General features: G+C 41.9%; 1 protein-coding gene across 4 annotated transcripts in view; it reads right to left on the reverse strand.

Annotated features, from left to right (window-relative positions):
- Window positions 1-17129, reverse strand: part of LOC107268706 (protein Skeletor, isoforms B/C) — a 28908-nt gene extending 11779 nt beyond the window's left edge. Inside the window, exons 1-4 of one of the 4 annotated variants that reach the window (XM_015741745.2) lie at window positions 17087-17129; window positions 16199-16365; window positions 6646-6871; window positions 6030-6141 (exon numbers count right to left, since the gene is read on the reverse strand). In XM_015741745.2, the coding sequence (XP_015597231.1) occupies window positions 6030-6141; window positions 6646-6871; window positions 16199-16265 (405 nt within the window). In that variant the 5' untranslated portion in view covers window positions 16266-16365; window positions 17087-17129. Of the gene's footprint in view, window positions 1-6029; window positions 6142-6645; window positions 6872-16198; window positions 17062-17086 lie in introns of those variants that run through there. The other 3 variants (XM_025085924.1, XM_015741744.2, XM_015741746.2) reach the window with 3 other exon arrangements.
- Between the last annotated feature and the right edge of the window lie 2091 nt (window positions 17130-19220).

The raw sequence follows: 19220 nt of genomic DNA on the forward strand, positions 1-19220 counted from the left end.
ACCGGGAGCATTGGATGAAACTGAGGAAGGGTCCTGGGAGGAATTGTCATTGCAGGGTGGGATATTGATAATTGCAGGTATACCGGGTGACTATTGTATTACACTCGGTGAGTCGTTATCACGTAATCTTGAATACGTTCAAGCGACTTGGATTTTACGAACCCCATAAAATCCGATCCAGTCTCACTATGTACTGAGATGTGTAGCAGCGACAATTGGTAGTAATACTTGAAACCCGAGCTAAAAAGGATATTCTAACCTGGTCGTCTGTCCGTTGAGCTTTAAGTAGGTGATAAATTAAACGACCCTCTTACACTTCCACCGATCCCCCCTCTATTTTTGTTCTATTCCCTGCGTGCCAGATTTAATGGAACTTTTTTGCCAAAACTTTTTACCCCTGGCTAAGCTCCCGTTAAATACGTCCCGGCCGTCTAATTATCCGGGTTTCGCACAGCATTTAAGATCTTCAGCGTGACGCCATTTTGTTACAACGGAAAAACTCATTTAACGCCGGAAAAGCGACGAGCGACCCTTCCTCGCCGAACTGTCTCGATTACGTGTCGTGCTTTGAAAATATCGCTTCCAGTGTCCGGTTTCGAGATTTACCTTTGCAACGTTGACGAACGAAATTCGCCATTGAGAGATCAAAAGACTTCGGCGATACCAATGGAGGAGACCTAAGGTCCTGTTGTGGCGAGGGTTTCAGCATTTCGAAATACAGGTACCAATTGGGTAGGAACAAAGTTTAATCGACCATTCCCATATAGCTTGATTCATTTAAGCGACAGACAGTGGTAACGTGAAATGAAATTTTTATGAAAATTAATAGCATCGCCAATGATGGGCACGTGATTCGCGCGATATTTGTAAATTTACAAATTTCCAATAAATCGTGAAAAGTTGTAAACAGTGTACTAGGTAGCAGTAACAAAGGGGATGGTGGTCGGATATCAAAGATATTTCGAAATCAGAAGCAGATTTACAATGCAAGTTGGTCGTTCCGTGACAAAACTTTCACCACGAGCCTTCATCCGTAGGACCGGTGGGCGGTCCTTCGAGGTACCTGGAAGTTTCGCAAGCTTTCGTCCAATCGGCGCGCCAGAAATACTCGGGAGCTTTCTCGCTGGGTTATGAAAAATTATAACTTTTCTTGAAATACGTATCGTGCCTTAACCCTGGTCCTACGTCGCGCCAACTTTGCTCTACTTTTCATACGTTTCGTAGCTTAACTATTCCTGCGCTGTTACGTGCACACTCCATTCCGCCATTCTACATTTAAGCGCGTATCTATATCTACCTGTCATACGTACTTTTACATGTAATTATACCAGCGTTCGATCACTTAGCGCTTTTACCAACACCAAACGCCACGATCGACCGACCTCTATTTCCGGGGAGACTAAAATTAATAACTACACCCGTGTACGTCGCTACAATATCGTTTACTAAAAGCAAAGCAAGTTTGACTACAACCATCGTTGGCCTAGTAAAGTTCTGACGGTTACGTCGTACTTGTTTCTCGTACGAAAATTAATAACGACGATTCGGTTCGCTGCCCAGATGACGCAATGTCCCAAAGTCGTCTCCAAGACGTCTAGTGAAACAAAAATAACATAGTAGACAAATTAAAAATAACTTTCGTACGTATCTCTCGTCTGGGTGATATATCTCGATTGTTCCGATCAACATTAGCTTGAAAGAGATATTTTTTGAAAGTTTCTCAAGCTTTTATCAGCTTATTGAATACAAAATGAGATTCCGAGAAAACTTGTGTACTGAACGTCGTAATATCTTTTTGTTTCATATCTACACAAACTTTTTTTCCCCATTACGTTTTTAATGATAATAATGACTATATATGTAGCTTGACGTATATACGTGTATACAGTATCCAAGGATGAAAAATACGTATATAGATGGAGAGATGGTACCCGTTCTCTGTGCGTGTCTGTGGAACGTTATTATCTATAGTGAGAGAACCAGGGCGTAGCAATTTCAAAATGGCGTCAACTACAATATTCGAAGCCGTCTCGCGAATATGGCTGAATTACAGGGGTAGCGTTCTCAATCGCGACGTATAAAATCTGATACCTCTCTTTCAGCAATGGTCTTTCGACCCTTCGATTCCGGCAAATTGAGCAAATTGAACGGATCCATTTAAACGAATCATCCTGAACGGTGTCAACGCCACCATCCCCGTCGACTTGGATACCCGGTACCCAGTGCCAGTCGTTCCGCCAGTCAGATGAACAATTGACTTTCAGGATTTTATGTAAAATCGATCGAACCGCCACCTGGTGCGATTTTACGCTTAAGAGTTATCCCAAGAACCGATCGACAAACCTAACCTAAATTACGAGTGACAGTTAAGTATCGCGAGCGCGACGGTTTCAAAATGGCGTCGCTTTAAAGTCACGGAATTAAGACAGCTGCATTCTTGGGCGCGCTAGCCCGGCCAGCATCGACCGGTGTTGCGCGCAACGCATGCGCCACTACTAGTCCCCAGAATATCAACTGTGCTTCAATACCTGATCGGCCACCCTCGTACACACCCCAAGCCTATACTACCCTCCACCCCGGTATGGCCACCCCGAGCGCCCCATGATCCGACATTATTCGCCGATTGTAGCGAAATCACCGAGAAAAGTGAGCCGCCCTGACTTCTCTCTCTCTCTCTCACTCTCTCGCTCCCCCACCCCCCTCTCTCTTTCTCTCTCTCGCTCTCCGGATACCCATTCACAGCCTTCGTGGATGGGTTTACGTCCTGGAGTCGTTACGTCGCTTTGAAAAAAGGATCTCAACATTTTTTTAGCCTTAAGGCATTTGCCTATGTCGCGTGGTTCGGCTTAAAATTCTAACCTAAAATTCCTAATGGTCGTTCCAAACGTTCGCAAGAGAATTTCAGGTGGTTCGGTTTACATTACGCTGGTGAAACCTAGTAAATATGATACGCGAAATCCCCCAGCTGGTATCGTGAGTATCCCAACGCTCGGAAGGATTAGAAACGTGCTTAGGATTTAACAGGGCCACGTCTCGCCGGAGCACTCTGCGGCTGGGGGTGCCTTCGTGTTTAGAATCCAAGTCGGGACTAAAGGGTTATTAATTGACGTTCTCGGGGTTGGGTGGTCCACTTGGTGCCAGGAACAGAGTCGTGCCTTGTCATTCCCTCTACGAAAACTATGAGGCGTTTAATTAACTCTAGTGTTTCGTCACGGATAGTCGGGGAGAAATTCGGATGCAAATTGCACGCGCGTTACCGACACGGCAAGCATTCCTTTTTCGTGCGGACGCTTGATTCGCCCGGTGAATCCCCCCCCCCCTTGCCTTAAAAGTGCAAATTTTGACATCTTGAAAAGAGACGGAACACGAAAATCTTCTATTTTCTTGAGAACGGCTATCGAAATCTTTCCGATATTGCCAATCACTTTCATCCGGCAGAGAAAGTCCAGGACCTGGACCTGCTGAGGATGCTGGGAAATATTTGTGGAAAGCTCCTGAGACGGCCAATCGGAATGATACGCGGATATATATATATATATACACACCATGACTACTCTGATATCCTGAGCAAGTTTTAAACTGTATACCCATACCAGACCATTAAACAGACTTTGACAGCTTATCTTATAGGGCATTTATAACTCTATAGTTTAATTATACACGAAAGAGATCGTTATATTCGCATACTGATATAATATTTTTTTTTAATTAGACGTTTGCACAACTTTTACATGTCATGCAGCCCGTGATAACTCGATAACGAAATATTTGTGTACATGACTGTTAACGAGGTATGGTCACGCATCTTTCGTTCATATGAGAAGAGAAACTGACCCTGTCTTAGGACCAGGATGAATATTGTGAAAAAAAGCAGAACTTAGGTTACAAAATAAATTGATAACGACAATGGGACTAGCCGGTATATGTTAAAATAGAGAATCACGATAATACTGATTAATCATTGAAAATGTAACGATAAGAATGTGCCGCGATTGATAACGCGGAAAAGAGTGAAACTGGGTACTTCAATCGAGATTGTCCTTTCGAGGGATCAGATAAGAACGGATTCCATAGTTGCAGTGCATTCTGCTCGGCGATTGTCCGGAGGATGAGAGAGGTCGTGGGACGGTGGTCCGTGAAGAAAAAAAATTACTAAATCCTATCAGAATCGGTGGTCCATTGAGTGGTGGTAGTTTGATATCGAGGAGGGAGATCTCTTTTGAAAGGACCCCGCTAGATTTGAGGAAACCGGGAAACGACGCCGTGGGGAGGATGTGGAGGAGTCCTGGAGAAGAAGAAGGAGAAGCGGGGGGGCTTATCCTGACAATACATCCTCTAAGCTAACGCAAGGGAGTCATGGCTGACAGACAGCTCCTGTCTACTCAATACCCAAGCAATACCAACCCCTGTGCATCTATCCACTGACAACGTCCCTATATCGGTATATAATATATCACTCCGTAAAATCTCCAGGATGGATTAGCGTATCAAACGGTGCATCAAATTTTTATAGCCTTGCGTGACAAGAGAAGCGTGGACATTTCCGGTGTGAGTGACCCAAGACGTCACAATTATATACCCAGAGGGAATTAAAGAAATCCTCAACTATTAAGAATCTCGTGTAGATATGATTATATGCGATAAAGAATCTGGCGTTGTCGTTAAAAAATTTCAAAGTCAAAATCAGTAACGGAGCATCAAATATTTACACCCTTGCGTGACATGTAAATTGTAGATATTTCCGGTGTGAATGACTGAAAAAAAAAATATCACTAGAATAATTATAATAAAGATACCGAGTAAATAAATGTCTCCAAGTATTTGAGATTCTGTACAGGTATGATCGAATACGCGAGAAAAAAATTGTGTCATTATAAATGATAAAGTCAAAATCACAAAAGGCGCATCATATATTCGTACCCTTGCCTGAAACAAACGTTCTTCCCGAGGTGAAAATAATTTTTAAAAATTCTCTACAATCAAATGTACGCAAAAAGCCAATAGAGAATTATTTTTCGAAATATTTGGGACTTTGCGCGTACGTCTCGTGGTCGTACCATGAGTATGCGCCATTGCGTGAAAATCGAGTTTTGTCATTTAAAGACTTCAAAGTCAAAATCACAAGGAAAAGGGATTGGGGTTGAAACTGCTTCCCGATGATATCATGTTGAGAAATAAGATTTTTAGGAAAAAGAGACGTATGAGAGATTATGGGCCCAACGGCTTTAGGGTCATGGGCACAATCTAGTATAGATTATGTAAAAGAAATCGAAAGTAATGCATATGACACAAAAGGAGGGGATGATAAGAGATAGTAAGTTCCGTTACAGATTAAATGACACCCAGGGTAAGGCATATGAAGGTTAGTATCCATATTGTACATCATCGTTAACTAACGATTATTGTAGGACACCCTGTAGATGAGGCAGGCGACGGACAACGCGTTTTGCGGTGACAGAGCGTGTCTGATGGAGGGTTGTCACGGTACGGGAGCACCCCATCAGACTTCGATATTAAAGCGCTCCTAAATATAAGAGCGCAAGCTCTGCCCCCTCGATGTCTCCCTGAGTGCGCGTGCCCCGTTCCAAAGTAATATGTGTATGCGTATATATATATATATATATATACATATGCCACCCCTGTCTTAACTTCCGTATCCATCTCATACGCGCCATTGACCACGAATGCACGACCGATAGTGGCGTCGCTCCCCCTTTTGGCCACCTTCTCAAAAATCAAGTTATCTTGATTCTCCCCCATCTCCTATATCCCGGTAGCGACCCTCAACCTTAAAATAAAGTATATATCATCTTGACCGCTTCGTTCTTTGTCACGGTCATAGGTACTTTAATAAAAAAAAAAATGAAAAAGCTTTTGCACCCTTTTTATTTTTTTTTTTCCCCTGTAAAAGCTCCCTTGTCTATCGGACAAGAATCTTTTTTACATTCTGAAATTGAGCGACAAGGAACATTCTCTTAGTCTTTCTTTTTTTCTCAGAATGTACCTACTGCAACAAGAAAAAAACTCACCGTAAATCTCCGACACCAGATGGACAGCCACTTGATGTCTCGTATCCGTTTTCCCAGCGGTAGCTTCAGAATTATGTCCTTGTGATCGTAATCGCGGAGGACAGCCGGTTGTCTGAAGTAATTCCCAAAGGAGAATAATCATTCAGATTTCGCATTTATGTATTTTCATCATTACCATGCACACCATTTTTTATCAGATTGCAAGGCTAAATAGTAAACGTGATACAGTCGGTATAAACAAGTAGGATGCTTTGAGTTACAAAAAATGTATATTGATGACGATAACGGTGAATAATGAATTTTAGTGAACGACACCAGCAGCCCATAACCAAGGGATGAAATAAAGCTCAAAGGACTTGTCGTGTGGTAGCATTAACCAGTGATGATTATAGGGGTTTAAACTATGCGGTGATACGAAATAAGGGGATTCCCCGTCCGCGAAAGGAGGTAAATCGTACTTGCATAAAATTTAGTATGTCAAGGACGCAATTAATAAAATAAAAATCATCGTGCTAAAAAGACATAATATAATTTTACGTGGGACTTTTGTCACAGCACTGCGGCTCAAACGTATAGGGATAAATTACTGTTACACTAAATCAGCTACTATACTGACTGAGTAGTGCCGTTGTCTGGATAGGGTACGATGAATCCATCAGGAGTGGGTTGCGTTGTGCTTCCGACCCAGAAGTAAGCATCCGGTCCAGTGCCGTCGTAGCAGAATCCCTTTATGAATATTGTATTCTCGTCAACGGCGTATACGGTGCCCTTGATGCCATGAGCGTACACCCTTAAGTTACCAATAAGTTTTCCATAGTAGTCCGGCCTGTTCCTAGGGTGTCCTAGAAAGGAAAAATCAGGAATATAATTTTTTTGCCCCGTAAAGCGAAGGAAAACGATTCCCTTATAGAAATGCTCGGTCTGACACTGATGATTTTCAGGGGATAGGTAATCGTGCAATATTTTTGGTCTGAATTGGTACCCCCGTAAGTATTTTTCAATGGGGGATGGAATGGACGATGAAGTCTCGCTCGATGCCCATGGACTTTATTTGGCTGGATGGCGGGTGGACCGGGTGTACATTTCACCCTCGTGATATCCACCATATATATAGGATATATACACACGTATATATATATACAGATATATACACGTAGGTTCAAGCACATGGCCGCCCCGATACAAAAGCGTCGCGATGCCTGAGCGAGAACTGTGGGGACGCCATAGCCCACCTACTCTGATTTGCATGAATTTCATTTCATTTGCTCGACAGAGCCGTAAAACTCGCGCGGATTGAGAGAAGACGCGGAAAGATTACGGAAGCGTGTTACTACGTAATGTGCCCCCCGATATATTATACATAAACACGTTACTATATGTCTATAGATATATTATCAAAGCTTCTCCTATCTCGCGGTCTCTCCGATAAAATACTAGATACCCTTCGTTAAAGATTTGACAAAATTTACAGGCGAATAACCATCTAGCAGTCATAAACTGCAGTAGGGAAGACAGTAGAGCATCCATAGGAACGATGGTGAATCATATAAATAAGGATTGAATAAAAATGCTCAAGCGAGAATTACATATATCCAGAAAAAACGTAACGCATAAATGCTTATACAGCGATAAAAGTATTAACAATACTAATTGCTACAGTGTATAAAATTATAATATGCGTATGACCGTTTAATCGACCTGTACTATACTCTGGAAGGCACAGACCTACAGTACGTGCCCTACAAGCATTTGGGGCCTTTAACCGTTTCACAGAGGGTTGTCCCGCGTTGAACAGGCCCGTACCTACTCGAGCATACTCGCGCCAAACCCCAGCTCCACCCACCCCCTGGCAGGATATTATAGTGACGTGACAATGAATGCAATGATCACTATCTGGCGAGGGAGAGCATCTCACCCTATAGCACTAGCCCAGTGCGCTAAACTACCTCCGACTGGTTCCCAAACCATCTCCCCTTTTATTATGGGCCAGGACGGTTATTGGATTGTACCGTGCTATTTGTTGGCTGCCACGCTAATGGATCTATAATCACCATGACCAATTAACGCTCAACGCCACATCGTGTTGGAGCAGTCTGGAAAAATTAATGAATATTATCCGAACGAGTCTCCGTCGAGCTTTGGAACAATTTTGTCTTTCCGCTGTGGAAACTCATTCTCGATAAAAGGTTACAAACAAGTTATATCAACTTGGGCCTTAATCCGGAGCATCTTTCTTGCAGAAGTTCATAACACGAAACGAAGCACCCGAGACTTCACGTAGATCCGAGATATTCGCCTGAAAGCAGGATGTGGTCCTGGAGTGGTGCAGGGAGTTCGGTCAACATTTGAGCGTAGCAAACAACTCTCTGGCCTTCGGTATAGGTCCTATGGGACCATCCGCCAACACATCAGATCTTATCTGAGGGTATCTTACTAAGGCCCCATCCGCATCGCTCTTGGCACAAAGCATATTGTACGTATGCTGGGTATAGATATGCTTGACGAAGTTGGTACCTAGGGGTGCCAGGTTCGGGTGACTCTGAAAACTGGACTTTTAGCAAAGAGACTCCTGGCAAAATTGACTTCCTGAAGTAATTGCGCTGCTGCAGAAGGTCGCGCGAGCATCCGACATTGTTTTTCACTGAGGGGGGTTGGGGGCGTTTGATGTTGCCAGTACACCCGTATCTCTTCTGCTCTTGTTATTCTCTCTTTCTTGCTCTGTACCTTTTTCTCCTCTCCCTTCTCTCGTCCCACGACTACTGTCAGACGCGAGACAGCTTCTACGAAAGTTCGTCTTCATTGTCTTTTAGGCATGGGGTAGACACGTGGAGGACTGGGGACGAGTTCGGGGACGGCTTAGACGTTAACGAGACTAACCGGATTCATTGGGAGGATGAGAGCGAGAGAGAGAGAGAGAGAGAGAGAGAGAGAGAGAGAGAGAGAGAGCAGGAGGTCTGTAGGTGGTAAGGGTGGATGAAAGCTGGAAGGGTGAAGAAACCCAATGGGATGCTAGAGAGGCGAATGATGGGAGGGAAAAACAGCAAAAGCGAAAGATAGAGAGAGAGAACGAGTACCAGGAGAAGGCACTGATTTTAATCAAGATATGGACTGGCAGCAGCCAACAGCAGATCAAGTGAGCCGAGCTATCGATTTTCTAAGTGCTCAGGAGACTGAGCGCTCTTACCTAAGCGAATTCAAAAGCGGCCAACGACTTTTTCTTCTGACTTTCTCGCAGGTGCATCTTTCCGGCTACGCGAACGAAGTCGCCAGAGTTGCTTCCATACGTCTAAAACGATGGTTTCTATGGGAATCCGTCATTACTGCCGGATCGCTGAATCGAAAGAGATGGCAGAACCGATATCGAGGTAGTAGCTACCTATTCGTTTTCAAAGGAAAAAAAATAAAAATAAGAAGCTCCTCAGGTACTTCCGTAGAGGCTCTTTCAGGAAGAGTATCCTCTATATAAGATACGACATTTAGATTGTCACCGGTATTGAGAAAAGATTGCTACTGGAGTCTACTACTAGCTATGTATTTTCTCGGCAAGAATGTACCTAACTGTCAGGGTAAAACGATACTAATATGTCACAGCTGGGTGTCACTTACAAGTGCAGAAAAGACAGGGACTCGATGGCCGACGTTTCCTTATGCCCTTAAATACATTCACCTTCCAATTTAATAGAGGGCTGCTTTGTACGTGCGTAAAGACATCTATCGGGTGATCCGAATAATTGGCGAAGACAAGGCAATCTCTTAATTGAAGCCGCCAGGCAACCAGCCAGCGAGCCCAGCCTCTGTCCAAGTCCGAAGAAGAATATGAATGATATTTTTTGTCGTTTGCCCGTTAAGAGATTAAAGCTGAGGGGGCGCTTCGTTTTAGAACCATTATAGTCTCGAGAGAGGAGTCGGGGAAAGGGAGGTGAGGTCCAAGAGAGACAGAGAGAGCGAGAGAGAGAAAATGGTAGAGTAGTAGTGTAGAAAAGTGAGAAAGCCAAGAATATATATATAGCATAGTATATAGAGGGATACTCGAAAGACAGAGCCGCAGAGAATGCTGAGCTAGCGGAAAGGGTGCCTGGTGATGCGTACCATAGCTACCTCGCCAAATGCATTAAGACCGCCTACCACCCCATTTCGCAATATCGAACTGTCTGTACACTCTGTGCACATACAACGCTTAGGCACAATATATTCGCCAGTGCTCACTTACATCGGTGAATGGTTGTACCCACGCTTACGCACTTTCCGAACGACTCAAGCGAATTCAGAGACCACTTTTCAAGAGAGTTCAAAACAGTAAGAGTTGATGGAATTCAGTTCGTGACTGTAGGTAGTTCCCTGCGAACACCCATCGCCCGGGTCGTTTCAACCCCCTCGTAGAAGGGACTTTGAAAGAAAGGGAAAAGGAACAAAATAAAGAATCGCATCACCAACTAAAAATAGGATCCACCAAGTTTTGTTTTTTTCGTCAAATCAATATTTTTACTAAAACCGTATACACGGGTGTCTCAGCGAGACACTCGCGATACGCTGCATATTGCCTTTTGATAGTGTCTTACTGAGAGATTAAAGAAAAGAAAATTTCAAAACGATAACCAGCCGATATTTGCTTGGACCCCCCCGGCCACGAAGATGGGGGGCAGAGGACGTAGTCTCCGTGGAGATATTGCCCTGTTTGAGTTCCACTGCGATATGAATGTCTCCCCATGGGAGTGTCGTCACATATTGATTGGAATGGGTACAGAAAACCCCATAGACACCGCACGTTCCACCTAACACGAATTTCATGGGAACGGTATGATGGGGGTCCGGATAGTAAACTCCTCTTCTCCTCGAGCCCCCCTTACAAGACATAGAGCATATAGCGTAACGATAATGATATCACATTCGGACATTTGTCATGTACCCGCCTAATATATCAGAACACCCGTACAAATGATATCCTGCTATAGGTACTGGCCTACGTCAGCATCCTTAGAACTCCGCGATTATGATTATTATACTTAATCAGAACGATCTGCCATTGTACACGTATATAAATAAAACTATGCGTGAGTCCTTCTTCGTTACCATATACTGACCTATTCTCTAATCCTTATTCCGATAAAAACTTACTGCGAATCGATTGACGTAGTTTGGTACGGTTAGGGTAACACCGTTAGAAATTGAAAATAAAATAAGTCCGAGAAGCGCACTGTGAACGTCTGGATAACGGCGCACAAAGGAATCCCTTCTATAGTCCTACCCAGTCTACAGGCGATACCCTTCCATTAGTTAAATTGTTTTCCTGATACAATTCGTTTTTCTTTGACCCATCTCCAACTCCGATTCCTTCCAACAGCGCTCCCACCCCGTGGCCTCACGTCGCTTCTTTTCTCTTTAAAAGCGGATAGACGCATCCGATTGTGTTATCGGACTCCATCCTGTAGATATCGAGACCATTTGTATTTATCCTGGGATTAAATTAAAGTGAATATTTATTTCATATTATTCAACGACTATGGACATTAAATAGTACTTTATACAGCTTAAATGTACTTTTCGTGTAACTTTGCAATGCTGATTATTCTCCGTACGGTTTGGTTAGGTACAAGAGACCTGAAGGACGCGCTGTGGGAATATATCTAAGGGTAAATCGGTACTCGTCGTTAATGTTACAGCTTGGTTAAGGGCGATCCAAGGGGGGGATTGTGCTACGATTATCGGTTCGCCACAAATTTCACATCTCTTTCTCGGTCGTCTGGCTAGGTTAGTTCATTCGTGAGACTCCGTGGGGAACTGCACATCTGGCGTCCAAGCAACAAGTACACGCATTAAATGTACATTCGTTACTTGCTTCAATTAAACGAAGTACCCTATACTTGTAAATACAGACTGCCGTGAAATATTTCATAGTGTTATATAGATATATCACGCGTGACCACTGGTTATGTTAATATTTGTCTTTCTACCTGTTGGATTCTCTGACGTAGGTGAAAACCGAGCAAAGAGGACGACTGTTGTGTATGAATTAAATCGGAAAAAAAATTTTAATGGCAATCACGGCCAACGTCAAATATACTTTCAAAGTATAATCTAAAACAAAAATTTTCCTCATAATCCGTTTTACTAAGCTAGAAACCATAAGAGAGGTCCTCAAAGTAAAACCGACTGTATGGTGTAATAATATATAAAAGAAAAACAGCGAAAACTTTGTATTATTAATAAAATATATTCATCAATCCATACCTTTGTTAATCCTGACATTTATTTCGTGAATTAACGTATACAGAAAAGTCCATTCTCATGCAGAAACGTTGTACAGATTATTAGCCTGATATTTAAATAATACCAACGTGCTGCTGTCGGTTATCAGGGCACGTCCTATGATTATATTTGCGACATATGACGATGGAATTAAAATACGTACAAACGCAAGAAACTTTAGTACAGGCGATGTCCGGTCGACTGCGACGTAAGTTCAATTAGCAACGAACGTGCTGTTACATTTACGTATGACGTACCGAGATCAACATATATGCCTTTAACAAGTATATTAAAATATATAAACATATAATAATATATTATTTGATTATAAAATTTTGCTTTATATCTTGCTAGAAATAATGTAGAAACTTTGCGATTATTTTTTTCCTCATTCGATGATTCATGGCTGCCGCATCCGAGTTGACGTAAAGACGTAAAGTCCCAGTAAAAAATCAAATCGTAGCGGTTTAACAGTCACTGCGAAAAAGTGAATGCAAGGCCATAACCTATAAAAAAAATTTCACTTCTAAAACTCTTTCACGCGATACGATCAGCATGCGTGACGTGTATACTTGTAATGATAATAAGAGAAGGAACGATTACCTTGCCTTGCGAGACTAGTTTAATCGCCGTGTACAAATACACGAGTATCTCAACGGGGAACTCTGTAATCTGACGCAAAGCTCGGGGATTGGAAGGAATCGAGCTGAATTCGACAAACGGGAAGTAATCTCAGGGGGGCAGAAGAAGGAGATAAAAAATATTCAAGCTACTCTTGGACTGGACGCGGCTATTCGTGAGCACGTGCAAAAGTATTAGTGCCCGTATAAGTACTCGAGATCTGCAGGTTATTTCAGATGGACGATCCGAAAGGTTTCGAGTCTGGCATTCGAGTGCGGATCGAAGTCCTCTGCGAGGCTTTATTGGGCTCGAACAGAATGTGTATACAGATATACACGCGGAGAAAGGAAAACACGAAGTCAGGAGGAGCGTAGAAAAATCGCTAAAATTACATAAATTTCTTAACGAGTATTTTCGTGTACAATTGTTTCGGTGTTTCTAGTGACTGTACAGCCGTTACCCGTACTTCAAAGGCGGAAACGTTCAGGATAGAGGAGAAAGAAAATGACGTCCTAGTGCCAAAGACAAGGATTTGAGATATGGATTTAACTGATAAGGTACTATGGGTAGTTCCTTTGAGAGTATATTGTAATAAGAAAGGTCTCGGCTGCTTCGTGCAATTTCTACCTTTTTCCTTGACGGACGCTAACGGGCTTCTTTTCGTCCTTAAGAATTTCGCAGGCGAAGAGTATTAAGTTCATTTGTACTTTGATAGTACGTATTACGTTGAATTTGAGAACAATGAAATTTTATAAGACCATTTAATGGTTTTATATATATATATATATATATATATATATATATATATATATATATATTGTGACGTGGCATTTCAGAATGCACGCCACAAAATGTAACATTCTGCGATTTCCGGCTACATCGTGGGGCCCTGAGCGTGGGGAAGGGATTTCGTGACGTTGGACTGTATATATATATTTATATTTTTTCAAGGAAAATCTCAACCGAAGAATTGTTATCCTTGAAAGTCGTGCCTTTCGAATCTTTTGTAAAGGAGGCTGATACGTGGGAATTAGTCCCACGCAAGTACGCAGAAATCAGTATGATTAGTGGTGCTTGTTAACAATTTTTTTTTAACATCAATTTCCTACCACGAAAAATACAAAACTTGAGAAATACGTATTGAAGACTCTTGTGAACGATCCCTAATGTTTTGGCGCAGGAGATCTCTTTTGCTTTCTCCCTACTTCGCAGCACTGGGGAAGCAGTAATCCAGATAAGCCGCTAAACGTTAGCAATTTGAGCGCCGGGATCTCCAGAAACAATATTCCGTACTCGAAACCAACTAATACGGAGTTTAGCTGGGTTTCGTATACATAACGGGTGTCCTCGTAAAAAGTATTTGACGATTTCTTCTTCTCGTGATCCACATGGCGGTAATGCCTCGTCACGCGGGTCAAACTTTCTTCTCAGCCTGATAACGTCTTTCAGTACCATTGACCGTAATCGATTTCAAATATTATCACACAATACGATCATCCGCAAATATTTTTCGCATCACGATCCTAATGTAGCTTGTGAAATCTGATGAAAAAATAATATTTATTTAACGTCTCATCGTTTCCATCATATCCATACCACAATAATAATTAATGACTATAGTATTTTCCCTCGAATAATATCCATTAATATATATATATATATATATATATGTGTTATATACACATAAATATATATCATATACCAATTACCGAAGTTTCTCTTACGTGAAAATAAACAAGTACCCGTATACAAAACTATCCGAGGCTCTAACAGACTTTCATACGCCTACACCGGACACATGAAGAATTCTAAAAGCTTCGCTAGTGTTATATACACATAAATATATATTATTTATTTAACGTCTCATCGTTTCCATCATATCCATACCACAATAATAATTAATGACTATAGTATTTTCCCTCGAATAATATCCATTAATATATATATATATATATATATATGTGTTATATACACATAAATATATATCATATACCAATTACCGAAGTTTCTCTTACGTGAAAATAAACAAGTACCCGTATACAAAACTATCCGAGGCTCTAACAGACTTTCATACGCCTACACCGGACACATGAAGAATTCTAAAAGCTTCGCTATATGCAATCTCATATAGAATACGTATCGACAAATCTGTCACATCCGAACTTTCTCGACACGTAGTTTTCTCCATAGTTCGCCAATCGCCGTAAACTTTTTCCTCTTAACACGTCTTCTCGTTTGTTTCCCCCTTTTTTTCCGAGATGCAGCAAAAAGAGAATCTAAAGACTTACAAGGTGCCGAAGAACGTTCGCTATGGTTTTGGCGGACACGAAAAAAGAAAAAAATCTGACAAGACCGGACCAAGCGATCAAGCGTGTATTCGATAAGAGAGCGTATCAATGTTCTCAACCAATAGAATGGGAACATTCGTACAAGTGTTCCAGCATGATAAAACTTGTGAATCTGCTTTGAGAAGCACTGAGTGAAAGTCCCCTAGAAAAACCAGGCCACGGTTTCGTATCTCCGTGCGAGCACCGAGCATTGTGCAATTACCGTGGCGCATATACTCGCGTTTACTACACGTTAATGCATTTCAACGTGCAGTAGTCGCGAGAATACGCGGTGTCTCTTATACCTTCGATGTAATTTACATTGTAATTGTCGAAAGTTTTCAAATTAAGCGGGTCGTCGTGGACCTCAAGATGGCATTCTGGAAAAGCATTGCGCTACCACTGTGCCAAGAGAAAATGTTCAGGTCGCGATAAGAACGTTTTAGATCAATCATGTCTTCATTTATATGGTGAAAGTTTCAACGACTTAGAACATTATTCGATATATACTGCATATCAGAAGAGACTTCCCGTGAGAATGGAAATTAGATCAGTACGCTGGAAAGCGATACGGTGTCAAGCGGTAGAGAAATTTAATGTGTGGATTACAAGAATTTTTGTTGTATCATCTATAAGATATTTTGGAAGAATATTTTACGTGGTATTATTTGTAATTAAAATGCAAAAATTTCATATGTCTCGAGGAAGATAACGGTGAACAGGGAAATAATGATTTTGTTTTCAATATTAAACGTTCGAGTGCCAGGGATCGTGGGAAAAAAATCTTATCGAATAGTGCCACGTAGAACGATAACGCTTGTTTAATTTGATTTCGAAAAATTTAGTGGTACTTTTTTACTTGAAATATGAACAGCGCTGTGTGGCCCTCGAATGATTATAGATTAAATATCGATTTTTTATACAATCGAAGTGCCTCGTATATTATTTGAGTAAAAAAGATTTTTTAACACTTACCAAAATGCGGCACGACGAAGGTGCATAAAATCAAGCAAGAAAGGACGAGTAAATTCGTCGCCTTCATTTTCTGTTCTCCAAATCTCTTCGACACCGACCAACGGGCGATTCTTCGGCTACTGCTGGTGGCACGCACACACGATTACACACGCGCACTTACATTTGATCTGCAATCCAAGAAAATCACAGGTACTACTCCTGTTCCCTTTGTAAACAGTTTCTTCAGGATAGTCTATAACGCGCGACGGATATTAAGCGATTCGTGAAGGAATTAAAAAAAAATGTATACGTGTCTCGATAAAAATGAATAAATATATCTTTGCTCCTCCAACTCAAGAAAATTGTCGACAAATGTAGAGAAAAAAAAGAACAAAGAGAAAAAATATATAAAAAAAAATTCTACGCACGTTTCAATGTGGCGCGTTAAAAATTTGGAAACAAAAAAATGGAAAAACAAGTCACTTTGATTACGATCGATTTTCAAAGCACAACACACTTTGTCGCTGATCCTTTCCGTACGAAGGTCCGTACGATAGTAACCGTTCTCTTAATGTTATCCGCGATCTCCCAGAGAAAGACGATCGCGCGGCAATGGCCTTTCGCGTATCCCTACAGTTATATACACGGTCATCGATCGGAGCGTGTGGATTCACATTAAAGTGGGTCGATGGCGGTAGGTAACTCCTGCGGGTATGGATTGTCGTCACGAGCAACGATCACAAATCGGTACCAGATAACAAAGATGAGAAGAATCGATAGCGAGAAAAGAAACACACCAAAATTCGAATAAATAAAAATCACCCTTAGTATTCGATCGAATAGTTTTTTTTTTCAAATTTGAGTTATAAAAAAAATAAATAAAAAACCATAAATTAACACAGTCTCTACCTAGATGTTGGAGCAGCACCGTGCGTCGCGCGCGTTTCGGACGTGAAAGGACTGAGGTTACCAAAACCGGATATGTATTGGCGAACGTGAAAGCTCCTCCCATTCAGGGAGAGTGGGAGGGTTCGTAGGGTGTCGGAGCTTGCGCAATGACGACGAACCAAATAGGAAGCACAACCCCTTCCTTGGCTTTTTCCCAACTTTGGAGCTTGCAACCCCTGCTCTTATACGCCCTCAGGTGCCCCGACATAGCGTAAGCCGGTAGACGCGGCTACCCACGGATGGGAAATTTTGAGCTTACAACTTGCAGGGATGAAGAACAGCAGAAAGGCATAGTCAGGCAGCCAACGGCAAGGGTTAAACAGTAAGCACATTGGTGACAAAGTTCTGCGTCTTCTTTTTCCATGCACAAGTATATGTATATTTTGGACTATGTGATAATTATATAATGTTATGAATGCATATATTTACATATACACAGACCATGTGGCGCTTTACATCAAATACAATTAATTAATTGAGTGTGAATCTTCGTAACCTGTAACGTTATTATTTAATTCCAGGAAGCTGTATGCTTGCTGTACTATCTAGTTGTTAGCTTCGTTTGGACCACAAGCTCCGCAAGCTCTTTGAACGTCCCCCTAGTGACCACGGTAACCTACTGTGTGTCTATGTCGCACTCGGATACTCATCAGGAAAGTTCCTGAGTTCTGGATTCGGTGCAACGCAGGATTCTATTAGGATACGAAAGCTGGTCTATTTGAAACTCGAGAGCTCTAACTAACTCTTACCAAGGATTTATCAAAGAGCACTTTTTATTCGTTAGTAAAATTAGTATTTATGTTATATGTATAGGTGATTGCGAAAGGTCGAGGATATACGAAGAATTGTATAGAAGTTATTCGCAATTCTAAATATCATTGATATTCAGTGCCAGTTGTCACGTGATCCATTTTAGGCTGCTGGAACGTGTATTCACACTTCCGCATGGTAATGTGTCTACGCGGAGGTTTACGCAGGAAGAAAGAAATAGGGAGAGAGAGAGTCCGGTAACATCCGTCTTGAGGAATTCACAAACTCGGGTGTAAATTGCATGATCGTCGGTGCGAACGTAACGAATATCGTATTTCCTGCGCACCACGGGGTAGGAATGACGCTGAGGGAACAAAGCCAGGATGAAAAACTCCGTCCGGTTTCAGTCGGCATTACGAAAAAGCTCATTCGTGCGGTTCTAAAGAAAGCGACCAACCTGAATTTCAAATTAGTCATTCAACCCTTACCAGAATTTCAGTCGCCAGCTATTGGTCTCTTCTCTTCAATTTCTTTCTCGTTTCTTTTGCCATGGACGTTCTTTCGTCAAAGAGTTGAGAAGCTCACTGATCACGAATATTCATCAGATCAACGCCAACGGCGGAGCGTAAGGAACTGGGTCGGATTCGGCGGGAAATTTGAATTTCTTCGGATGACAAGACACTCGTACCCGGTCTGTGTCTGATATAAAATAAGGGATGCAACTTCAAGAGAGTTGGTGGTGACTCGACTCGATGTGTTAGAAGAGGGAGAGGGATGGGTCGCAGGGGTGTCGTGCAATTAAAAAGGCTCGAGCAAGCTCAGCCATCCTTTTGTTTAACGGTGAACGTTTTGAATTTTGCCGTCAACGATATCCCTACGCTTCGGCACGACGGAGCCGTTCTCTGGGCTTTCTTTTAATTTTTTGTCTACCCTTATTTTACTTTTATCTAGCTCTCGCGCTCTTTTTTTGAAAATCGATCCAGCCGCGATTCGCTTGGAAATCACGGGATTTTTCCGATCCACGGGGGAATTTACTCCCGTGTGTGATTCTGGCTTCGCGCGTCAAAATTATAACGACGGTTAATGGAATAATGAACGTCCTGTTTATTTAATGGTCTCGCGATGCGCTCACGATAGACGCTTTTATCCGATTCGTTTACTATTTTTATGCCTTTCGTATCGGCGGGTGTGCAGCCAGTATAAATACTCTATCGCATAACGCGTTCATTAAAGGACGTGTGAATACAGTATGATAATACGTAACACTAGCAAAGAGTCATGAGTCACAGATTATTTAATGGTACAAAATAAATTTTAAAAAGGAAAGAAAAATAAACGATAAGTA

This window comes from Cephus cinctus, unplaced genomic scaffold (genome assembly GCF_000341935.2).
Source record: "Cephus cinctus unplaced genomic scaffold, Ccin1 Ccin1_scaffold0577, whole genome shotgun sequence".
Lineage (NCBI taxonomy): Eukaryota > Metazoa > Arthropoda > Insecta > Hymenoptera > Cephidae > Cephus > Cephus cinctus.